Consider the following 25,755-nt stretch of genomic DNA (forward strand, 5'->3'; position numbering starts at 1 on the left):
TATACACAGTAAATGCTCAGTAAATACCGTCGACTGACCGAGTGATTACGTAAACTGACATTTACTGGCTGTAAATCCCTTAGCTTATTATTTTTTTGTCCAACACAATTACATTTTTTCTTTAATTTTTGATGCTCAATTGGGTTGCAAGTTTTCAGTTATTCAAAAATGATAGCCTGCACCTGCAGAAAACTACCAAGTTTTTTTTTAGCAAATTTGTTAGCACACACAAAGAAATGTTGGGATAAAAAAGACAATCTGCATTAATTTCCCTTTTCTTGCCTTGGGTAACGCAAACTGGCAAATTGCCTCAACATATGCGAAAGAATTTGCTCTTTTATATTCCATTGAGATTATTCCTAGATTTGACAAATGTTCTCGTTCCATCCCCAACTGAAGAAAATTTCATTTTATGTTGAATTTGCCACAACTACATTCGCGCACGCTGCTTCCGTTTAACTTAGCTAAAACCACCAAGGTTTAGGATTCGCTTGATCTGAGACTGAACCGTATAATCGCAACAGATATGACTGTTTTCTCACTCGTTGATGCAACACAACGATGGACACGAGGAGTCTCTCACCCACGTTCAAAGCCAAAGCGATACACAATACTGAGCTCCGCTTCCCAAAATACAAATATCGCAAAGGCGGAATCCGCTTTCACTCCGCACTTCCTGTTCTGCAAGAATATCGTGCCTCTAGAAAGGCACGTGCAGAGGCCAAATGACAAACACTGAATCTCTGCTTTTGCATCGGGGGAACACTGCTGTTAACAGCCATCTGTTTTCTGGCCAATTCTTTTCAGCCAAAGAAAACCCATGACGCCACAAAAGAAACCTCAAACTTGTTATTTTCGGTTTTTCTAAACCACATCATAACCCAAGCCTCTGCAGAGAAGACACTGAATTCACCCAGAAGAAGTCTCTCGAGACCGGATCCATTCAAAATCGCCTTAAATGGAGCAGCCCACCAGCTCCTAAACTTTATTTAACCTCCCTGGGGGCCCACAGAGTAAAGCTAGGGTGAAAGCCCCGGTTCATGTGATTAAACCCGATAATGTTGGGGGAAAGAAGCATTTCTCAACTCCTGAGAGGAGTAACCCACCGAGGCACATACTTCATCAAATCAGTCAGTCAATCGTATTTATTGAGCGCTTACTGTGCGCAGAGCAGTCGGTCAGTCAATTGTATTTACTGAGCGCTCACCGGGTGCGGTGTTCTGCACTAAGCGCGTGGGAGAGTACAGTTTCAAAATATAACACATTCCCTGCGTGAAAGCTTACGAGGCGTCCCACGCCCTGCCCCCCCAACGAGGATGGTTTCCGACCACTGAGGTGATCTTTGATTATCCCTGCCTTCCGGTGATTCGGTTTTATCGCACCGCAGGGTAAATTGGAAAGATCGTGACCTTAGGACTTTTTAAAAGAAATCCACAACATCCACGCTTTTTATTTACGCTCTCCGGATGGGAGGGAATGCCAGCAAGGATTGAACACCAAAAGAGGGCAGTGAAGCAAACACCAAGACTCAGTGACGTCGACTGCTCCTTTTAATACGTACCGGTTTCGACAACATATATTCTTAAATATATCCAATCACTGAAATGCTACCTGGGGTTTAAACCTTTTGGGATTCCTTTCATTTCGTCACCTAGGGAGCAATGACTTCTTCCCTAGAAACTGGCTAACTCTGGGTGGGGTAGCGAAGCAGCGCGGCCTAATGACAAGAGCCCGGGCTTGGGAGTCGGAGCACGTGGGTTCTAATCCCGCCTCCGCCATCTGTCGGCTGGGTGACTTTGGGCAAGTCGCTTCACTTCTCTGTGCCTCAGTTACCTCATCTGGAAAATGGGGATGAAGACCGTGAGCCCCACATGGGACAACCTGATCAACCTCGTATCTACCCCAGCGCTTACAAGAGTGCTTGGCACGTGGTAAACGCTTAACGTGTATTTCACTGATTCTGTGCTTAGTTTTTATTAATTTAAAATGGCCTCTCGACGATTACCCCCCAACACCAAGGAAAATCCCCCGACAGTCGACACCCTATTACTAATAAAGAGAGAGAGAGGGGACGGTGAAACGGACCACGTTCCCGTGGTGAGTTGCGCCCCCGACTTCTTCATCTTAGATAACAAATGGGATTCAGGTGTGTAAATTGGCGTCTCAATCATCATCGACCTTATGCTGCCCCGCCGCGATCGGCCTCCTATAAAAGTTACGCGATTTACCGTAAGAGGAAGAGTTGAAAGACGTCCACGGTGCTGGGGTGTCGGTGGAAAGCAATTTCACAACTATTACTAGGTTCGCACCATGCCCGGCGCGGAGTTCCCATGCTTTCCACATGGTACCGCGACACCAAACGAGGGACCCACTGCAAGCCGCACAATGCCAATTCGACACCTCTGAGATGGAAGAACTGCTTTTGACTTTTCCCAGGGAATACATTTTTTTTTTTTTTTTTTTTAATTCCAGCTCCAGGAAAGCAAGCCTCAACTTGCCCGCTGCTGCTTGTCGACAGTCCCACGCAATTCAGATGAAATGTGAATGCAAAAGCAGTAGTAACGAGTTATATTATGGCGTAGTTGATAGAGCCCGGGCCTGGGAATCAGAAGGTCACGGGTTCTAAGTCCGGCTCCGCTACGTGTCGGCTGTGTGACCTCGAGGAAGCCACTTCACTTCTCTGGGCCTCAGTTCCCTCATAATAATAATAATTATGTTGGTATGTGTTAAGCGCTTACTATATGCAGAGCACTGTTCTAAGCGCTGGGGGAGATACAGGGTCGTCGGGTCGTCCCACGTGAGGCTCACAGTTAATCCCCATTTTACAGATGAGGTCACTGGGGCACAGTGAAGTGACCTGCCCACAGTCACACAGCTGACGGGTGGCAGAGCCGGGAGTCGAACCCATGACCTCTGACTCCGAAGCCCGGGCTCCTTCCGCTGAGCCACGCTGCTTCCCCATCTGTAAAATGGGGATTGAGACTGAGAGCCCCACGTGGGAGAGGGGCTGTGTCAACCCTATCTGCTTGTACGCTCTCCAACGCTTAGTACAGTGCCTGGCACATAGTAAGCGCTTAACAAATACCACAATTATTATTATTATATTAAAAGAAGATCATTACTGCAAACACTGGCCGTGTCCCTTAAAGACGCTCTTCTGCTCTAGGCAAAATTTAGAGCACTCAAATATTCACAAAATGATCTCCTACTACCCTCCGAGTCATCAGCCACCTTCGCCCAAGTGGCGCTGAGTACAGTGGCTGGCACACGGTAAGCGTCGAGATATCATAACGAATCATCCGAAGTGGCTGAAACAGCGGCAACTCTGGGACGAGGCTTCGGCTTTGTGTTTCCTCCCAATTCTACAGGCCTCTACGTGGCAAGGAAAGACGTTCAAAAGCAGACTGCCACAGCAGAATTAATGTCGGGGGCCTTCTGAAAGCAATCTCCCTGCACAATCGACTCCAGCCAGCAAGGGAAAGGAAACTATTCTTCTTACCTCCTCGAGGCTCGCCAAGCCCACAGATAGGCCAAATTATGCTCACCGAGAGCTACAGCTGCAATTTTCCGACTATCGGGAGGTTCCCGATCAACCCCGAGGCTGTGCTCCCGCATGGAAAAATGCTTTTTTCTCCTCCACCCTCGCTTCATCAACCAACCGGGGGCGTCTGTTCAGTGCTTATTCATTCAAGAGTATTTGCTGAGCGCTTACTAGGTGCAGGGCACTGTACTAAGCGCTTGGAATGTACAATTCGGCAACGGATAGAGACAGTCCCCGCCCGGTGACGGGCTTACAGTCTGTGCAGAGTGCTGTACTAAGTGCTCGAGAGCGGGAGTGGTCTCAGTACCCACTCTCAAGGAGCTTACACCCGAAAATGAGTACTTGCGGGACGCTCTGGGAAAAGACACATATCCCTGGGCTTCAGAGATGACGACCGCACGCTGACAGTGTTACGGCCAAAACGCTCGAGTGTGATGGTAAGGTCTAACATGGTACAGTGATTCTCAATCTTTTGTCACCTGGCAAACCTGTCTGGCCTCCCATCAACAGAAAACAAGCCCAATCTGTACACCGCTCTCATCTTCTTGCCTTCTAATTCGTTGGGGCCCGGAAAGAGACGACGGTGCTTACCAGCAAAGAGCAGAAGATTCTTGTACCTGGGCTCCATTCTCAGGAAGGAAGCTACAATAATAATAATAGCGATGGCACTTGTTAACCGCTTACTATGTGCCAAGCACCATTCTAAGTGCTGGGGGGGATACAAGTTAATCGAGTTGTCCCACGTGGGGCTCACAGTCTTCATCCCCATTTTACAGATGAGGTAACTGAAGCACAGAGAAGTTAAGGGACTTGCCCGAAGTCACACGCCCGGCCGGTGGCGGAGCCGGGATTAGAACCCATGACCTCTGACCCCCAAGCCCGGGCTTTTTCCACCGAGCCAATACCTACCGATTATATAAACCAGAACTACGCTGCACGGCCCAAAATCCGAACCGCTTCTTCTCCAACAGCACATCCACAACCCATTTCAATTCTGAAAGGGTTTTCACCCCACACACTGATATGACAGAAACCTTATCCAAGTAACGTAGTTACCACGTGGAGCACACTAAGCCAATGTGTTCGTTCACGGTACCTTAGACTCTCCCCTGGATCCTTCTGATTTCATCGATCATACGCAGTGTGTTGGTACTGGCCTTAAAGACTGGAGGCAGTGTGGCCCAGTAGTCCACACTGGGGCCTGGGAGTCAAGAGGGCCTGGATTCCAATCCCGGCTCTACCTCTTGTTTGCTGTGTGACCTCGGGCAAGTAACGTCACTTGCGGGGCCTCGGTTACCTCGTCTATAAAATGGGGATGAATACAGTGAGGCCCCCGTGGGACGTGGACGGTGTCCAATTTATTACCCTGTAACTCCCCCAGCATTTAGTACGGTGCTTGGGGCACAGTAGGTGCTTAAAAAAACATAAAAAGGGGTGGGGGGGCTTGACTAATAATAATAATAATGTTGGTACTTGTTAAGCGCTTACTATGTGCAGAGCACTGTTCTAAGCGCTGGGGGAGATACAGGGTAATCCGGCTGTCCCACGGGAGGCTCACAATCTTAATCCCCATTTTACCGATGAGGTTACTGAGGCACAGAGAAGTCAAGCGACCTGCCCACAGTCACACAGCTGACAAGTGGCAGCGCTGGGATTGGAACCCATGACCTCCGACTCCTAAGCCCGGGCTCTTGCCACTGAGCCCCGCTGAGTCCAATCTCAAATCGAACTCCTTTTAAGGCAAACAGTGAAGCTGTAACAGGGTACAAGAAACACAAGTGTCCTTCTGCCCATTTAAAGCCACAGAGGTGAGGGGGAAATTGGGCATTAAAAGGTACAGTTAATGTTCTCGATATCCACCGCAACAATTCCATCCTAGACCGAGGTAGAGAGGGTAGCCAGTCCGTCTCCGAAAGGAACAGCTTAAAATGCAAAAGAATAGGCTTTAGATCGAGACTGAAAACGCCTCTCTAGTTTGCTCCTCGTGGAGAGGGAACTTATATACCACCTCCCTGGTACTGCGCTATCCCAAAGCCCTCAGCACAATCGTCCGCACACAGTGAGTGCTCAATAAATACCACTTATTGATCGGCTGGGAAGACCTGTCCGATTATAAGTCCTGCGAAAAGCAAGCCAACAATTAAACGAGAAGCAGGGCGGCCCAGTGGAGAGAACACGGGCCCGGGAGTCCGAGAACCAGGAACCTAATCCCGACTCCTCCCCGTGTCTTCTCCGTGACCTTGGGCAAGTCACTTCATTGCTCTGGGTCTCAGTTTCTTTATACTGAGACCGAGTATACTTAGATACATAAGTATATATATATCTTATATACTTATATCTTATAACTTAGATGAATGCTAAGTGGGGATTAAGACTGTGAGCCCCATGTGAGACTAGGGCCTGTGTCTACCTCAATCATCTTGTACCTATCCCAGCGCTTAGTACAGTGCACGGCACGCAGTAAGCACTAAACAAATACCGCGATTATTATTAAGGGGGGCGGTTGTACAATTCCTCCTCAGGAGATTTAAGAATAAAACCGAGAACCGACTTCTGGTGGTAGGGTGGGGGCACTTCCGTCAAGAGTTAAGGTGAGGGTCTAACTGATCTCTTGAGATCCCTTCCAGACCTAAGGTCCCACGACGGGCAGAATCAATACGTCCCAATCATCTCTGATGCCTGCAGTTTGATTTTTCGACAGTATCAATTGATGGAATATTTCTTTCTTATGCTTCCTTCTAGACTGAAAGCTCAATGTGGGCGGGGAACAGGTCTACCAACCCTGTTATACTGTACTCTCCCATGCACTTAGCACCGTGTTCTGCACACAGTAAGCACTCAAGGAATATCACTGATTGATTGCTCTGAATTCTTCAAAAAGAGCTGCATCGAAAAGTGGCTGCTCACTGAAGGAAAAAAACAAAACACCGCTGCGCTTTACAGCTCACCGGTACGAGAACGCCACGCATCAACCTGAAACTCTGTCCCTGGGCGTCAAATCAAAAATAAGTTGTTCTTTTTAAAACACAGGATGGGCTCCGACCTTCCTCCGCGAAGAACGATGTTTAAACACAATGGTTGCTGACAGCTGTTGGGTGCAGATTTGAAAGCACAAAAATAAATCAGTATCATTGTGTTCTTTTCTCTTGTGTACAGATATCTAAATGGGCAAATTAACCAGAAATGGGGCCTCGTTATCTGTTTCACAGTCCGAGTGGTGATTTTAAGTGCGATTCGGCAGGCTTCAAAGATACACACGTAGATACATCTCCAGTGAGCTCATATATCCCAACAAACCATGCCCCTCATCTGTTATGGAAGAAAAGGCATCCTTGCTCTCAAACGACAACAATATACGGGACAGGGATGGTGAACACCGATCAACAGACCGAAGAGAAGTGGAATGGGCCTACAACCCACCCCTCAAAAAAAATCGCTTTTTCGCTTTAGAAAAAATATCAGCTTCGTACGGTTGCTTATTTCCAGTCACACGATTACAACGGGAAGTGCTAAAAGGGGCTTTCAAAAAAATAAAAAAGAAGAAGAAAAAGAAAAACGAGAAAGAAGTCGAAACGTCTTCTAGCCTAGACTCTCTTTTATAGTCTTGGGCAAGAGATAAGAGCAACTTTGAAAGCCAGAGCGCGCTGTAGCTTTATCAGTATCTAATGTGTAAATTAGCTCTTTCTGTAACTGGAGGTTTAGCTTTCAAAATACATAATTACTGATCATTTTGCTCTGCACATTTTCTTTTGCAGGGTGAAATGAACTAAAACAGCTGTTACAGTCTAATGGCTTCAGGGTGTGCGCAGAATTTCCATGACTATTAGAAACCGAACCCTTCACTTCCTACCCTGCCAAACGGAGTCACATGTACAGATGACCTTGTATCGTTCGGAAGAATAGCGATCGGCTCATGAAATTACCATCTGAAACACAATGAAAGAGGACGGAGACAAGAAATGATCGTACCCCACAAAGTAGGTCAGACTCGAGACTCGAACTCCTCCTCTCCCCTCCCTTCCTATCACTCTGGCACCTGACTGGAAGAGGTCCCTACGTTCACGACAGCACGGCTTCCCGCGGGGATCCGACTCTCATTTCCATTCCCGAAGATTCATTTTTGGAGGGGCAAGTGCGCCCTGGCACTCGGCCCAGAAGTCCTGGCAGCTGACACACAATCTGGTTTCACTTCTGGCCTCTCTCTCCCCCCTGGGCCACTCTTGTGTCAACAGAGCGCTCCCTTAACCCAGGGAATTTGTATTTCCTAGAACGGTCGCGGAGCAGGGCTCTCTGATTACTGTATTAATAATGAGCTTGAATGTTCACAGCATTCTGTTTCAAGCAAGCTTCCTGGAGAAAGAAGGATTAGAAAATCATTTTTTTGCCCGCGGTGCCGCTCTTTTTCATCCCGAGAGGCCTGGCATCGCCTTGGAAACTTTGCGGAACTAATGAGCTGTTCTCCAGATGTATCTGTCCGGGGCCGCCGAGATGTTCGCCGCGGGACACCGATGACCTCCCCGTTGCCGAGCCTGGGTTCCACTTCTCTCTGACCTCCCGGCTGCCTTCGAACCCGTGGATCGCTCCTTCCGCCCAGAGAGTTCCTTACGGGCAGGCGACGTGACTGCTAATTCTGCCGTGCTCTCCCGAGTGCTCAGTGCAGTGCTCCACACAGTAAGCACTCAGCAAGCACTGACTGACTGCAAAACACTCTGATCTTCCTCTCACCCACTGGCTGGCAATCTCATAATGACGACGGTATCCGCTGAGCGCTCATTATGTCCCGGGCGCTGGACTAAGCACTGGGGTGGTTATGAGCAAATGGGGTTGGACGCAGTCCCTGTCACAGGTGGGCTTCACAGTCTCGCTGTAGTCTTAGGAAGCTCTTTTCCGGAGGATCTCCATTCTTCTCATTCTACAATCCCAATCCCTTTCTCGGGGGATTTATCCACTCGCAAAGCCTTCGTATCACCTCTGGGCAGATGTCTCACCAGACTACCCCTCTGATCTCCATTCAGAAGCGGCAAGGTCTAGTGGATAAGCAGGGCCCTGGCAGTCAGAAGGAGCCGGCTCTAACCCCGGCTCTGCCACCTGTCTGCTGTGTGACCTCGGGCAAGTTGCTTCGCTTCTCTGGGCCTCGGTTCCCTCATCTGTAAAACGGGAATAAAGACCGTGAGCCCCACGTGGGCCAGGGACCGTGTTCAACCTGATTAGCTTGTACGTACCCCAGTGCCCGGCACCTAAAAGAAATACCATTTTTTAAAAATAACTAAAAAAGAAGTACCTTTCCTACATCAAAGCTATCGGCTGTTTGCTTGCAAGGAGTACGTGATGCGGTCCGTTTGGAATATTGAACGTGCCCTGGGAGGTAGGATGAATAAAGGATTTGTGGGCATGGTGCTCAGAAGGGAAGTGAGTCTAAAGTACATATTCATGACGGAAGCATCCACTAAGCATCCAATAATCGAGGGATCCTCGACCAGCTAATGATCTAAAACCGCTTTCTTCAGATCGATGAGTGCTGGCACAAAAATTAGAAGGCGGCACTGGCTAAAAACAGCTTCCTGTCTCTGACCAAAAAGACCCTTTATCTAAGGAGGGTGGATCCGAAAGCTCTTTGCTTAAGAAAACCCGCGCCGCCTTCCATTAACTTAATTTACTAGGCCTCTCTAAGAGCTTCCGAATCTTCAGCGAACTAAAAAATGGTTGCCACAATCTCAAAACCGCTCCAAGTGGGCCGTTCGATCCGGAGGAGGGCGGACAGCCAAGTGACCGGAGGCCTGAACTTTTGTTCCGTTACTTGAACAACGTGGGTATGATTGAAGCGGGAGGCCTGGTTAGGAGGGAGTGGGGAGCTCCGCGGAATGGGTCGGGTAGGTTAACTTGGGGCAGACCGTTGGCTTTGGGGAAATCTCGGTGCCCGATTCAATAAACGAAAGGGTGACATCACTTATAAGGAGAAACTAATGCTATCTGATCTTAACTCAGGATATGATTGCTTTGGGGATCTCAGGGTACCGTTAACTAAACGAAACACACATGCCCCGGCAGAGAGAGCAACAAATAAAGCCCGGGCAGCAATAGCGAAGCATGTCACGATTGCTTCTGCAATAACATTTCCTGTAGAAAAGGGCATATTTGAAGAAACAGGTTTATTTATACTCTTAACCCTTCTCCTAAACGGAAAAGGACAGATCCAAAAAACCAAAGCGATATCGATTAAGACCACGACCGAAAACCACCTGGCATCCCAGATAACTAAGATGCAGAGAAACAACGCGGCCTAACGGTTGGAGCACGGGCCTGGGCGTCAGAAGGCCCTGGTTTCTAATCCCGGGTCCGCCCACCTGTCTGCCGGGTGGCCTTGGGCAAGTTCCTGAAATTCTCCACGCTTCACCTACCTCATCTGTAAAATGGGGGTTAATTCTGAGCACCATGTGGGCCTACAATCAACCAGATTAGCTTGTATCTACCCCAGCGCTCGGCAGAGTGCCTGGTGCATAGTAAGCGGTTAACAGATACCATTGAAAGGGAAGTTCTACGACATCAAAATCTCAAATGACTCCCAAAACACGACGGGGAGATAGCATGTTCTGACTTACTGGGCAGACAGGGCAAGTACAAAACACCTGAGCTGAGAAAGCAGCCCGTGGTCTGAAGAGATTCTCTGCAGAAAAGAATTACTGGGAAGCTGGTAACGGGGAGAAGCTGCAGGAAACTCTTTCAGGAAATGAAGCCAGAAGATCAGTGTGCCCCACGTGGGCCTGGGACTGTGCCTAATCTGACCGTATCGTACCCCGGGGCTTAGTACGGCGCTTCGCGCAGAGCGAACGATTAACCGACAGCACAATTACCACTATTGAGAAACTAAGAGGCGAGTTCATCGCACCAAGCAACGCTCTACACCGTCTTCCAAGGCCGACTGTGGCTTCTGAAGTTATTCTTAAATAAAGGCCCACTATATTTCATACTGGAAGCACCGAGTGTGGAGATGAAATATATTCTCCAAAACATCTCTGGAAAACGCATTCTTCGGTTTGTCAAGTTCACTGTTGGGCACGCTGTACGCTTCTCGGAAAATTTAAATTCATTCGATACTATTTATTGAGCGCTTTCTATGTGCAGAGCGCTGTACTAAGCGCTTGGAATGTACAGATCGGCCACAGATAGAGACTGTCCCTGCCCGCTGACGGGCTTACAGTCTAATCGGGGGAGACGGACAAAGACAATAGCACTGAATAGAATCAAGGGGATGTACATCTCATTAAAATGGCAATAAACAGAATCAAGGTGACGTACATCTCATTAACAAAATAAATAGGGTAATAAAAATATATACAAATGAGCGGACGAGCACAGTGCTGAGGGGAGGGGGAGAGCGGGAGGAGCAGAGGGAAAGGGGGGGGGGGGAAGGGGGCTTAGCTGAGGGGAGGTGAAGGGTGGGGGGGTAGAGAGGCAGCAGAGGGAGCAGAGGGAAAAGGGGAAGCTCAGTCTGGGAAGGCCTCTTCGTCGCCGAATCGTACATTCCAAGGTGAGGTCTAAATGAACCTCTTAAAACTAAAACGAGAGAGGAGGGAGGATTGGGAGAGGCCTGGACAATAATAAGAAAAGAGAGAGAGCGAAGCAAAATCTCGACACAAATTACTTTCACAGACTGGTCCTTCCGAATGCGTTTCCGGGGTGGGCTTTTGGTTGTTTTAAACACACCTTCATGAACAAAGATCTCTACGTGTGGCAATCGGTCGGAACACCAATCTGAAGGATATTTGAGAGAAGTCGACTAGCCGAGGGAGCTGAACGGATATGTCCCACTTACCGCGGAAGAGGAGTTCGGATCTGACCTCCCTTAATAAATTACCCAGATGCACTGTGCCTGATGAGCAAGTCCTGCCCACCCGCCTCATCAGCCATCTGTTCCTCACCCCCATGCACACCGTTCGCTCAGGGAGGCTGTGATGAGCTGAGGGCTCCCCCACACCCGCTAATTCTTCAAACATCATCGGGAGCCCACTTGGCCCCAGGAAGCTCATTACTTAGTTTGTTCTGGGAGGTTTTTTCCTTCGGATAAACGGGCTGCTTGCTTTTCCCCAGACACCCCCTTCCATCTGAATCCCCATCTGGCCTTCCTTCCGTTCACTTTCTCACGCTCCCACTCTCCCTACGGATCCTTAACGGGCACGGCACTTTAGAAACGGTTAGACGTAGAATTCGAGAGGTCCTCGAGCTCTTCCGGCGGAAAGGCGGCGTGCGGACTTCAGAGACGGGCATCTGCCTCGTTTCTCCCCTCGGTTCGTACGGAGGCGCGGCCGTGAGAAGCAGCGCGGTTTCTGCGGGTAGAGCCCGGTCCCGGGCGTCGGGAGGACGTGGGTTCTCATCCCGGCTCGACCGCGTGCCTGCCGCGGAGAAGCAGTGTGGCTCGGTGGAGAGAGCACGGGCTTTGGAGTCAGAGGTCATGGGTTCGAATCCCGGCTCTGCCACTTGGCAGCTGTGTGACTGTGGGCAAGTCACTTCGCTTCTCTGTGCCTCAGTGACCTCATCTGGAAAATGGGGATGAAGACTGTGAGCCCCACGTGGGACAACCCGATTCCCGTGTCTACCCCGGCGCTTAGAACAGTGCTCTGCACATAGTAAGCGCTTAACAGATACCAACATTATTATTATTATTACCTTGGGCGAGTCACTTTGTTTCTCCGAGCCGCAGTTCCCTCATCTGGAAAATGGGGATTAAGAGCGTGAGCCCCATTTCAGACAGGGACTGCATCCAACGCGATCAACTTGTATCTACCCCGGTGCTTAGAACGGTGCACGGCACAGAGGAAGCGCTTAACAAGTCCCATTATCATCACAGTTGTTATTCGTGTCGTCATAGGCAGAGACGCTCAGCAGTGACGATTCTGCTAAAGTTGCCCAACTCTTAACGGCTAAGGCTACGCTGGAGATGCTTTTTCCTGCTCGATGCCCCCACTGTCTCAGTGGGTACCCACCTGTCAGAGATAACGGAGCGTGAACGGCACGGCACGTATCACCGGAGGGTTCCCGGTCCCACGGCCGGAACACGGCTCCTCCGTCACCTATGACGCGAGATCATCATCGTCACCACGAGGGCCATTTCTAGCTCTTTTATTTGAGTAGGGCGCGCTCTTCCATTGAGGTTCTACCGGTGGAAGATTTCCAACAGCGCAACTGATTTCACAGATACCGTTTCACCAGCCTAAGGGTTGTGATTGAATATGGTAAAGCCGCAATCTAATATTCCGTTTGGCTAAAAGAGAAACGAACGTTATAATTTAGTGACACCATGTGGCTACATTTTGTTTCGCATTCTGGTAAGACGCTGCTCTTCGGTTTAATAGCTGTCTGCTGTTAAAATTGAACTGTTAAAAAAAAAAAATTAGGTTTTGGGGTCTTTTTTGGGCAAGTTGTGAACTAAAAGATTTACTAAAAAAAAAAAAAAAGACGCTATCTATATTCCAACACACATCCGAAGACGTCAAAATGCGAGTCCTCGGACTGCGTTAGAAAGTGACGGGGAAGCAAATCTTACCGGTGATTCTTAAAAACAAGTACAGATATTACCGTAAAATGGGGATTAAGATTGTGATAATATATAATGCAAATTGTAAAAATGCTCCTTGAGACATGAAAGCAGAAGTACAATGTCTGAGAGAACGATGGCAGAGACGCCAATTATTTCGGCAGAAGAAACCTGTTTTTCAAACTGATAGATCTACAGACCCGCAAGTAGGGACTAAATCAGTGCAAATAGGTGAAATTTACTAGGTGCTGTGTGAAGCGCGCCGTACTACGCGCTTGGGAGAGTACAGTACTACTGAGTCGGAAGACACGTCCCCTGCCCACAACGAGCTTACAGTCTACGGGCGGATACAGACCATAATATGGACAAATCACGTAACCGAGGCACAGAGAAGTGATCCGCCCACGGTCACGGAGCAGACAGGTGGCGGAGCGGTCGGCATTAGAACCCAGGTCCTTCTATCCACTAGGCCAAGCCGCCTCTCCACAACATTCATTCATTCATTCGACAGTATTTATCGAGCGCTCACTACGTGCAGAGCACTGTACTAAGCGCTTGGAATGGACAATTGGGCAGCAGATAGAGACGATCCCTGCCCACTGCCGGGCTTACACAACATCACTTCGAGGCTCTGGTGGAAAAACTACCTAAAGCCAATCATCCTGCCTAACAGTCCGTCAGCGGCGATGTCCCGTGAAGACGTGCTTGCCAAAGCGAAACGTCTTCAAGGGAACATAGGTTGGAGTGATGACATTCACTGAGCACCTGCTAAGTACACTGCACTACGTGTTGGGGAAATAGAAAACAAATTTGAAAAATAAATGGTGGTATTTGGTAAGGTAGTCCCGGATGGGGCTCACTCTTTTAATCCCCATTTTCCAGATGAGGTAACTGAGGCACAGAGAAGTTAAGAAAAGAAACACGGACGTACCCCACCCTCAAGCAGCTTACGCTCTCAATGGGAGACACCGGAATTAGTAGAACACTAACCCGCTTCCCACCTTCCTGTTGAGTTGGACGCCGTCGGCTACTTCATCTTCCTAGAATCACTCCGTGGCCTTAGTTGAGGAGGGGGTGGGTCAGGGGAGGAGGGAAACTGTCCTCTTATTCTGTGGTTCTCTTCCCATCTCCCTCCCTTAACTTCCCATCGGCCAATCCCGCTCCGGTGTGAGGAAACTTTGGGTTCCAGAGTTGGCCCACCTCCCCCTCCTAATGTATTTCTCCGTCCCCCACTAGCGTACAATGTTTTTCTTGGTCCCGATCTTCCCCGCCACTAAAATCTGCCAGACGCTGCGCTTATAGAAAACCGAACAGCTTCCCTTCCATTCCAAATTAGATCCCGATGCAAGTCCCGCCCACCAGAATTAGACATTTCAGTTCTTGTTTTCCTTGTTTTTCATCTGCGAAAAGCTAACGCTCTAGCCAATGCAAATGACATTTTCCTTTCTCCTCGAATCCCCCTTAGTCGCTCCCGGGCTATCCCTAGGCAGTTTCGGTGAGCAGTCTTCGCTCGACGTCTTGCCTCTTTCATTTTAATCCATTCAAAAGCCCTCTGACAAAAGAGACGCTGCAAAACCAGAGCCACTCTAGTCCCTCACTGAGGAAACCAAATTGATTTTCCTCACTCCCGCGCCAGAAGATCTCTGAGGCCAGTCACGATAAAAGACGTGTACAAAGCGTCGTTGAATATTTCGGACACAAAAATGGCATCAAAATTGCCACCGAGTGAGGCTCTTCTCTTATCATCTTGGTGTGAAAGTGAGAACACGTGACCGCCCTCCCCCCCCCCTCCGCAAAGTCCTCTGTTTTGCCAACACCTTGAAACCACGGCTCATGCTCAATCCCTCTTCAGAAAATCCCCTGTGCCCCGTCAGCGTCAAGCCTCGTGTTGGCCTTCGATCGATACTCAAACTGGATTTTAGGGGCAGACATTGCACGCAGTCCTCTTTGAAGGGCTAAATACCTTCACGACAATCTTTTTCTAGCTCCGGGGGGCTGAAGAAGTCAGAGGAACGAGGCTAGGAAGAGCGCTTGGGGGGGGGGGGGGGGGGGCCCACCCGGAAAATGGAAAAAAGGCTAAAAAAGCTTCAGGCGAGGCAGTGAGTAAGGAAAGGAGACCCAAGGGGGATTTCCCAATTCAAGGAGAGAGGGGACTACCACCGGTCGACCGTGCCCACGATGACGAGCTATCGGTGCTAGAACCCAGGTGTGAGGGTGTGTGTGAGAGTGTGCGTGTGTGTACCACCGGTCTCCCCGGCCTTCAGTGGCAAGGGGGGCTGAGGTAAGAGCATCAGTGCTCGGACCCTGGCGTGAGGCCGTGCGTTCTCTTCCCCGTCCAACACCTGAGCACCAAGCACGCAATTGGCGACCGGAGTCAACCGGGGAGAAACCGGAAGGACGTTATGAAATCGGCCATTGTGAAGCAAGTTTGGGGTGTCAAAACGAATAGTATCAGGGCCACGAATACGAGCATCCTTCCTGAGGGTCTGTGACGGTGAATCGACCCCTAACAGGAGCTCCTCTTAGGAGTCCGGAGAGGGCCGAAACCTTGCCTGTGCTCCGGGAAAGGGCCCAAATGCTCTTGATGGCATACGCTGCATCACCACTTTTCTCTCCCCTTCTTTCTCAGCTAACCAGATTTACCCGAGTGCAGCCTACTTAGGAGGACTCTGCTGTCCTTTAGGATGCTCACGGGACAGCCCTTCTGCCGTCACGGCCTTTGGAGTTACACGTCGGCGGCCAGTGAGCGGTAACCCTTTTTCAAGCCAGCAAGCGGAGCAGGACGCAACAATTATCCTTATTTCTGCAGCTCTGCAGGCGGGAAATAGATTTCCGCATCACCCGCCGATTCTGACCCTTCTGGTAGCTGGACGGCTTCCTCTTACTGAGGGTGAAAGCTCAGGTCCGCTTAACTCCTAAAAATTATTGAAAATTCGATACGTTCACACACTTTTATACTGCCCAGATACGAAGCGACATACACCTATGCACACTCACCTGCAGACGCGGGCAGGAAAATACAGTTTCTGCCAGGAGCGACACAGGTATTTTGAGTGGTCGATCACTCTGATCCAATCCAGCTCATCCATTGACACCTCGATGTAATAGGAATAAGACCTTTGGATTGGGGGAAAAAAGAAAAATGGGAAGGAAACAACCATCAGAAAAATCCAAAACCAAACTATGCCAATTAAAGTTTAGCTGTGACTTCCACATTGTGAGCTTGATGTGGGGAGGGCATGGGTCTGCTTATTGTTATTTTGTACTCTCCCAAGCACTTAGAACACTGCTCTGCACACAGTAAGCCCTCAAAATACGACTGAACGCATGAAGCCCCAGTTGGTTTCCACACTTCCAACTCCACTCTGAAACGGACTTTTCATCGCTTGCGTTTGGAAGATTGATACGGCAGTGTAAAACGGAAGGTGCCAGCTCCAGGCCGAGAGAGCCTCTTTCCACGGGAGGTACAGAGTCACCCGGGAGACCGTGAACTCGCTGAGGACAGGGATCGTGCCTTTAGCCTTGCTCTCTCCGAAGTGTTTAGAACAGTGCTCTGCGCACGGTGAGCTCTTAGTAATCACCGCTAGCCGCCCGATGGAAATTCCTGCCCGTATTTATTTCTATGAATGTCTGCCTCCCTCTCTAAACTGAAAGCCCAACATAAGAGAGTTGGTAGACACGTTCCCTGTCCGCAACGTGCTTACAGTCTACAATGCTAAGATTTCCTCCCCCATAAACGACGGCAGGTGGCCAAACCCAAACCCTCGGCGGCAGGGAGGGGAACGCGGACCGGCCCACGGTCGTTCGGCTTCGAGTCCACCCCACGGCGATCGCGTACCGGCTATCGCGATCCCACAGGAGAATCCGGATGTGATTGACGATGGACGGCTGGCCGAGCTTAATCTCGATGCCCGAGCGGCAGTCGTCGTCGATCGGGTGCCTCGAAAAGCCGTGGTCCAAATCGTAATTCTGCGTGTCCCCGTCCAACAGGGCCGATTTCAGTTCCCCTTTCACCACCTGGGCGCCGTACTTCATAGTGGCGATGTTCTCTTCGGGTACTACGGGGCAAGAGAGGAAAAACAGGCGACGTGGAAGATTCCTCGTTAATTTGCCTTCTTCTGACAAAGCTTAGAACATCTTTTTGTTTTAAAAAAAAAACAAGAAGGAATTCGGGGTAGGGCTGACTGGAATATCAGTCTTTGAGGAGGATCGGGTGAGTGTTTGCATTAGAAAACACGCAGGAAATAACGTATGTAACCGAAATAGGAAATCGGGTCGAGTCGCCGATCATTAAGCCAACAAAAAGAGCACACACACAAATAATGGCTCTGCTTTTATTTTAAAACTAACGACGCCGCTCTCACCAAGAAGCAGCGTGGCCTGGTGGCTAGAGCCCGGGCCTGGAACTCAGAAGGGCCAGGATTCTAATCCCAGCTCTGCCACTCGTCTGCTGCGTGAGCTGGGGCAAGTCACTTCACTGGGCCTCCGTTACCTCATCCGTAAAATGGGGATTAAGACTGTGAGTCCCACGTGGGACGTGGATTGGGACCAACCTCGTGAGCCTGTATCTACCCCAGCGCTTAGTACAGTGACTGGCACATAGCAAGCGCTAAACAAATACCCTTGAAAAATAAAGTTCAGTAAAGTAGGGATCAGTCCGGCTAATCCTACTGTAATAATGACGACGATGATGGTATTTGTTAAGCGCTTACTGTGTGCCAAGCACTGTTCTAAGCGCTGGGGCAGATACAAGGTAAGCAGGTTGTCCCATGTGGGGCTGACAGTCTTCATCCCCAAACTGTACTTTCCTCAGCTTCTGGTCCAGGCTTGCTCTCCCTTCTGCGTCGTCTCTGCGACCTTTGGATATTTGATACTCGCTTCCACCCTCAACCCCACAGCCCTCATATACCTATCTTTAAATCTTGAATTACAAGTTACTTATTTATACGAAGGCCTGTCGCCCCCTCTCCACTCTAAACTCGTTGCGGGCAGAGAATACGTCTGCTAACTGTTGCACGGTGCCCTTCCAAGCCCGGCACGTGGCAAGCACTTAATAAATATCACTGACTAAGGAAGCAGCAGAGCTTAGTGATTAGGGAAGCAGCGTGGCTCAGTGGAAAGAGCCCGGGCTCGGGAGTCAGAGGTCAAGGGTTCGCATCCCGGCTCCGCCACTTGGCAGCTGTGTGACTGTGGGCAAGTCACTTCGCTTCTCTGCGCCTCAGTCACCTCCTCTGTAAAATGGCGAAGAAGACTGTGAGTCTCGCGTGGGACAACCTCATCACCCCGTATCTCCCCCAGCGCTTAGAACGGTGCTCTGCACATAGCAAGCGCTTAACGGACCCCGACATTATCATTATTGGTGGACAGAGCACAGGCCTGGGAGTCAGAAGGACCTGGATCCCAATCCCGGCTCCGCCGCTTGTCGGCCGTGTGACCTCGGGCAAGTCACTTCGGTTCTCGGGGCCTCAGCTTCCTCGTCTGTAAAATGGGGATGAAGACTGTGAGCCCCACGTTGGGCAATCCGATAAGCTGGGATCTACCCCAGCGCTTAGAAGAGTGCCCGGCACACAGAAATCGCTTACCAAATACCCTTAAGAAAAATCGATTCCTGGGCTCTGAACAGAACAGGAGCTCAACAAATACCACTGAATGACTGAGCGGGGGCAAGAGCGCCACGGGCGCAGTTTCGTGAAGGGAACACGAAGGCGGCGGGGGTGGCGAAAGACGTGAACGGAGCCTCTCCTGAAAGGGACGGATACTCACTGAGCATGCCCCTGTAATTCAGCTCCATGTCGCGACTTTCGGAGCGAACTTTAATGGCGTCCAGGATGGCGTCAGGAGACAGCAACCCAGAAGGCCGCACGACGTTCAGGAGCTCGGTTAAGCTCATGAGGGGCAAACGGACCGCCTGCATGATTTCGGCGTGGTTTTCCTTTGGATTGTGCTTACACCAGTTCATCAAAGCCTGGAATATATCCTTCTCGGGAGCGGCGAATGAATCCCTTAATACGATATTCAGAAGAGCCGCCTAAGGAGGCAAAGAAGAAAAGAAAAGAGAAACTCCGGTTAAATGAAGCCAAACGACGAGGGACTTCAACCGACAGAGTACGACATATCGTTCGGTGAAAGCGTTCTGGGGCGTCCTCCTCCTCCTTTCCTCCCACCTGCTTTATTCTTTTTTTTAACGGTATCTGTTAAGCACTTACTACGTGCCACGCACCGTAGATAAGCGCCGGGGAAGATATGAGATAATCAGGTTGGACGCAGTCCCTGGCCCACATAGGGCTCCCAGATTTGATCCCCATTTTACAGATGAGGGAACTGAGGTTCCGAGGAAGTGAAGTGACTTGTCTAAGGTCACACAGCGGACGAGTGGCGGAGCCGGGATTAGAGATCGGGTCCTCTGCCTCCCAAGCCCTTGCTCCTTCCACTAGGCCACGCTGTTTCACACCATCTCATGCCCCCGACCTCCTGCCCTCCTTGTTCCGCCCGCTTCTGGCACCTCGCGAGTTTCTCTCCAGAGACAGCAGGCAGCATATTCTCCACGATAAAAGAAGAGTGAACTATGTGAAGTGGACGTGAGACGCAGTCACGGGTTCTGTCAAGCGTGAAGAATTTCTTGGCTGGCCGAGTGACAATAATCCTGGGACAGCCAAACCGAGGAAAGGTACGGAGCCTCCCCTCGCTGGATGTATTTTTTTTTTTTTTTTTTAAAGATCAGAGAATCTTTGATCCTGGAAGGGATAAGTCATTCACCTGCCCAGAGGTGGGGGGGGGGCGGGGGGGGGGCTGGTTCCGATGACCTTTAGTGGTCCCTTCCACCAAGGCCTAGAGCAAAGAGCACGAGCCTGGGAGTCAGGAAGACCTAGGTTACAATCCTGGCTCTGCCAATTGCCGGCCGGGTGACCTGGGGCAAGTCACTTCCCTTCTCTGTGCTTCAGTTGCCTCAACCGTAAAATGGGGATACCTGTTCTCCCTCCTACTCAGACTGTGAGCCACACGGGGGAAGGGACTGTGTCTGGCCTCATTAACGTATACCTACCCCAAAGATTAGAACAGCGTTAGACACAGGGTAAGTGCTTAATAAATACCATTACTAAAAATAAACTATGGTATGATTCTGGCCCTTTTCTATTTAACTTCTTTTTCTCGCCCGGAGGCCACTTATCCAACTTAGCCCACTGAGCCGCTCTGCTTCGCAAGTGGTAGATACGTTCCCCGCCCACAGCGAGCTAACAGTCTAGAGGGGCAGAAAGACATAAGAATAAATTACAGCTACGAAGGAAGGGGGGTGGGGCTGAAAGAGGAGTGAATATCAAGTGGGGTCCGGCTCTAAGTGCAAAAATAACCTCATCGTCAGCAGTGAGAAGCAGCCTGGCCTAGAGGATTGGGAGACAGAAGGACCCGGGTTCTAATCCCAGCTCCATCGCTGGTCTCCAGTGTGACCTCGGGCAAGTCATTTCACTTCTCCCCACCGCGGATCCCTCATCTGGAAAATGGGGTCCACACCTGAGACCTGGACGGTACCCAACCTCATTAGCTTCTATCTACCCCAGCACTTAGAACAGTGCCTGGCACACAGTAAGCGCTCAATAAGTACCGTTTTAAAAAAAAAAAACCCACCCCCAAGCCAGGGCTCACCTTAGAGAGGCCCAGGAAACCGTCGCTCGAGAGCACCTCCTGGGCATTTCGATCCATGAACATGCAGCACATGCAGGTCAGCTTCGGAAGGGAATAGAGGCTGGCGACGTCAAAAGTCATGCACACGTTCTGGATGTTGAGGATGGTGCAGAGGTACTCGGAGGTAGAGTCCTCCAGCTCCGGGAAGCCGTACTTGTGCGCCAGGCTGAGGAAATCCAGCAGCACTTCCTCCTTCTCGTCCGTCAGGGTCGCTCGCCCCGTGTAGATGTACTTCAGCAGCATCGTGAAGGCTTCGGCCGTGGTGTCCCGGAGCGGGATTTCTGCTTCCGGCCGAGACTCTCGCATGCCGCCGTAGAGTAACGCTCTGGACACGGGGAAGACCACCGGGCTCCAGTTACTCCCAGGGCGAGAGGGGATTTCCTGCTGCCTTTTCAAAAGGTTGCCCACCTCCCACCCGCGCCAAGGCACACGGATCCCGGCGAAGAGTCCGGGTGAGGGCAATATCGCAATCGCAACAGCTCAACTCCAAAGACCCTAGAGCGAGGAGCGGGAAACCTGACACGGCCCAGAAGAACTTAGCCCGACCCGTGTCCTGCTCCCAGCGGAAGGTTTTTGGGGGGGTTTTTATGGTATCCGTTAAGCACCTGCTTCGGTCCGGGCACGGTACCAAGCACCGGGGCAGATACGAGCCTTCGTTCCGTATTCGGCGACTGACTCTAATGGATGAAACGCCTAGTACAGTCCTCCACACATAGTAACCCCTTAATAAACACCACTGATTGAAGGGGAGATCAAGGAATTGGAGGCAGGGGAGTTGGGAGCATGATATAATTGGGAAGTTACCTTGGGAGAAGAGGAGAGTGTGTGCTGGAGTGTAATGAAATGGACACAAAGAGCAGATGGGTTAAAGACTATACAAAATACCCTTCTGGGTCACGGGTCAAGTGTCCGCCCGGGGCCAGCGTCCGGGGCAGCGGTGACAGGCCACCTGGAAAGGGAGACGGTGAGATGGACGTCTTCCTTGACATTCCCCAGCTTAGAACAGTGCTTGGCGCATAGTAAGCACTTAAATGCCAATTATTATTATTATTATTATTATTACCGGAGTATTTACTAAATTACTCCATTGCCTCACTTACCTCCTGTGGAAAATGAGGATTAACACCGTGAGCCCCACTTAGGACACGGACCGTGTTCAACCCGATTAGCTTGTTATCTACCCCAGCGCTCGGTAATAACAACGATGGCATTTGTTAAGCCAAAGGTTAATCAGGTTGTCCCACGTGGGGCTCGCCAGTCTCAGCCCCCATTTTACAGCTGAGGTAACTTAGGCGCAGAGCAAGTAAGCGATCTGCCCAGAGTCACACAGCTGATAAGTGGCGGGGCCGGGATTAGAACCCACGACCCGTGACTCTCAAGCCTGTACTCTTTCCACTAAGCCATGCTGCTTTTCATGCCGGGCACAGAGTGCTTAAATACCACCAGAAAAAATATTTGCCATCTAACAATCCATTACGGACCTTTTGTGCACAAATCCTTCCAAACTTCTTTTGAACCTGTTGTCACATTCTGTCCCTGTAACATCCTGGGTAACAAATTCCACACACTTAGCCACCCATTGGATAAAGAAAAGTTCCCCTTGCTTTTTGTTTGTTTTTTGTTTGTTTGTTTTTTTTAACAAACTTGCCAACATTGAGCATCAAAACATTCCCCTTTAAAACGTTGTCACCGACTTGGGGAACAACAATTCAAGGACCCCAAATTATCGGCTTTTTCGCTCCCCCCTCAAATAATGTTCTCATTAAGGTGAACTAGAAGGCTTTAGAAGGTTGTTTGAATTATTTCTCTTCTAAAACAACAGTAAGAAGTTAGTGGATGCAACAAACTTCCAGATTTGTCACATAGGGCAATCAATCAAAGGCATCTATTGAGCGCTTCTTGCGTGCCAAGCACTGCGCTAAGCACTTTGGAGAGTACAACACAGTAGGTAGACACGATTCCTGCCCTCAAGGAATTTATAATCCGGATCCCCCGGGAGATCTTAATTGCTAAATATTAAAGAATGTCCTCAAAAATCAGCCCAGCGGCTCAAACTGGCACGACAGGGACTGTGTCCGTTTATTGTTGTATTGTACTCTCCCCAGTGCTTAGTATAATGCTCCGCACACCTCGCGAGCTCGATAAATACAAATGAACGGAAGCGTCTATTTCCTACTCTTAACGGCGTTCTAATGCCTCATCCCGATGGCTATATTTGGGACTCTTGGAAAGTTTTCCTAAACACTGGGGGAGCTGGATCTTGAGAATGGGAAGCGATTAAAAGCACATCTTGTCAAAAAAAAAAAAAAAATGAAATCTTTCACGAGGCAGTTTAAACAATCCTCAGTACATAGTGAGACATTGACTGAAAAGTGAGAGATTGCTGGGATATTACTGACTCACAGCCAATACTGACTTTATAAAGTAGGTTGAGATTGCCACCGGGGGACATCCGAAATCTTCTTTCAGCGAGCATTATCTTATTATTTAGATCATCTGCTTCCCAAGACAGTCCCAGAACCTCTCTGGCCCCTCTTTATCTCTGATGAAAAACAAAATAATTTATCACCAAGGGCAAATCATCATTAAATCAATATCCCCTGGGATACACCCTTCTAACTAGTATTAATCTGTCAAAAGGGTAGAGTAATTACAGGGAAACTTAATATCTGTGAACTAGAGACGTTAAGCATTTATAAACCAACAGCAGGTAAAGAAAAGGATTTTTAATGCTGATTATACGTGAACGTATATATTTTTATCTATCCACCTACTTGCCCTGGCTTGCGGTTTAACCGAGAACAAGGCTTTAAACCTTCCTAGAGTTCTAACTTTTCTTTTCTCTTTAGCAGCGTGGCCTAGTGGAAACAGGTCGGACCTGGGAGGCAGAAGGACCTGGATTCCGATCCCAGCTCCGTCACTCGTCTGCCGTGTGACCCTGGGCAGGGCACTTAGCTTGCGTGTGCTTCGGTCACCTCGTCCGTAAAATGGGGATTAAGACCGAGAGCCGCACCTGGGACACGGATTGCGTCCAACCCGATTCGCTTGTATCTACCCCAATGCTCAGTACAGTGCCTGCCCCATAGTAAGCACTAAAATACCATAAAAACACCCCCAACGCCACCCCTTTCTGGCACGAAATTACACAACTGCACTCTGTAGTTTACAGAAGAGTCAGTGCGACGTCACTCCTGACAACACTTGGAATTGCCCTGCCTCCAAACATCCTTCCAGTGGTTAGTACAGTGCCTGGCACAATAGTAAGCGCCTAACAAATACCATAATTATTCTTCTTATTCCAAACTATCTCCCCGTGCTACTGGCTGCACTGAAATCCTTCTCTCTGGGTCTCCTGAATCAGCTTTCTCCTAAAACACTCTTTTTTTGATGAGCTTACACCACTCCCTTGAAAAACCCGGCGATTTAAAATCGTAACCCCATTTTCCGTTCCCACTCGTCTCGTCTGGAAGGGCTCTAAACTAACTGCCAGAACAGGGCATCAACCTGGAAAAACGGCACAAGGTGCCGAACTGCAGAAATGGCAGAGATGGCCAAGCCGCCGAAATGAGGTATGTACCGGTGCCTAGTGTTTAGAACAAAAACTCCTCGCCACTGGCTTGAAAGCCCTCCATCACTTTGCCCGCTCCCACCTCACCCGGCCACCCTCCTACCACGACCCGGCCGGCCCACTTCGCTCCTCTAACGTCATCCTTCTCCCTGTACCTCGCCGCCGGCCTGGAACGCCCTCCGTCATCGTGTCGGATGACGACTCTCCCCCTCTTCAAAGCCTTATTTCAGGCCCATCTCCTCCAAGAGGCCTTCCCAGACTCAGCCCCACTTTTCCTCTTCTCTCACCTCCCTTCTGTGTCACCGTGACTATTATTTATCTCCCTTCCCAAGCTCTTCAGCACTGATGGACATATCTGCAAATTTATCTCCATTAATGTCTGTCTCCCTCTAGACCGTAAGCTCGTCGCGGGCAGGGAACGTGCCAACCAACTGTACCGTACTCTTTCCCAAGGACCTAGTACGGCGCTTCGTACCCGGTACGCGCGCCGTAAATACGACCGACTGACTAAAACAGAGCCCGATACGTCGGAGAGGCTGACACCTCCGCAGATGCGGAAACTTGCGGCGTCTCTGGGGTGCCCCGAGCTAAAGAAACGGGGAAATGCCCCCGTTGCGAAAAACGCCCGACAGACCCGCAAAAGGTCTTCCATCACTCACCGGAAATACTGGCACCTGGCAGCTAGGATGACCCTGTGGGCCGGGAAGCGTTTCTTGTCCACGATGAAAGTGACATCGCCGTATTCCTCCCCATTCATAAGGGCGCCGACATTTTCCGACAGAATGTGCACGTGATCTATTTCGCCCACTGCGGCGTAAGGGCGGAGTGGGTGGCTGTTACTCATCTTGGAAGGCAGATGGTGCTGATGGATCTGTTTTAGAAGGCGAGGGAAAGAGTCAGAAGCCAGGTTTCCCTTCGAAAGAACTAAAAGGTTATTTCCCCCCCCCCCAAACACAGAGAATCGTCGACGTGCCGAATCCCCCTACCGTAGCCAGTAAGCCCCTTGGGGCAGAGACCGCTGTCTACCATTCCCCAGCGCTTGGTGAAGTGCTTCGCCCAGAGTAAACGCTCAATCCATCGTATTTATAGAGCGCTTACTGTGGGCAGAGCACTGCACTGAGGGTTTGGGAGAGGACGACGCGGGGGACACGTCCCCCGCCCACGGTGAGCCTACAGTCTAGAGGGGGAGACGGACGTTAATACGACTAAACGAGTTACGGATACGGACGCGAGTGCTGAGGGTGGGGCCGAAGAAAGGGCGCAGATCCAAGCACGAGGGCGTGGGAGAAGAGGAAATGAGAGTTTAGTCTGGGAAGGCCTCCTGGGGGAGATGCGCTTCTAATTAGGCTTTGAAGGTGGGGAGGGTAATCGTCTGTCGGATATGAAGAGGGAGGGCCTTCGGGGCCAGAGGCAGGACGAGAGGCCGGCAGTGAG

The 25,755-nt window shown here is 50.1% G+C and overlaps 1 protein-coding gene across 3 annotated transcripts in view; it reads right to left on the minus strand.

The window, feature by feature from the left end:
• BTBD9 (BTB domain containing 9) overlaps positions 1–25,755 on the minus strand; it is a 260,533-nt gene that overhangs the window by 211,179 nt on the left and 23,599 nt on the right. For all 3 annotated transcript variants that reach the window (XM_029047292.2, XM_029047291.2, XM_029047293.2), the window contains exons 2-6: positions 24,981–25,192; positions 20,715–21,078; positions 18,837–19,101; positions 16,912–17,131; positions 16,071–16,190 (exon numbers count right to left, since the gene is read on the minus strand). In XM_029047292.2, coding sequence (XP_028903125.1) covers positions 16,071–16,190; positions 16,912–17,131; positions 18,837–19,101; positions 20,715–21,078; positions 24,981–25,165 — 1,154 coding nt within the window. In that variant the 5' untranslated portion in view covers positions 25,166–25,192. The remainder of the gene's footprint in view (positions 1–16,070; positions 16,191–16,911; positions 17,132–18,836; positions 19,102–20,714; positions 21,079–24,980; positions 25,193–25,755) is intronic.

The sequence above is a fragment of the Ornithorhynchus anatinus genome, chromosome 19, assembly GCF_004115215.2.
Source record: "Ornithorhynchus anatinus isolate Pmale09 chromosome 19, mOrnAna1.pri.v4, whole genome shotgun sequence".
NCBI lineage: Eukaryota > Metazoa > Chordata > Mammalia > Monotremata > Ornithorhynchidae > Ornithorhynchus > Ornithorhynchus anatinus.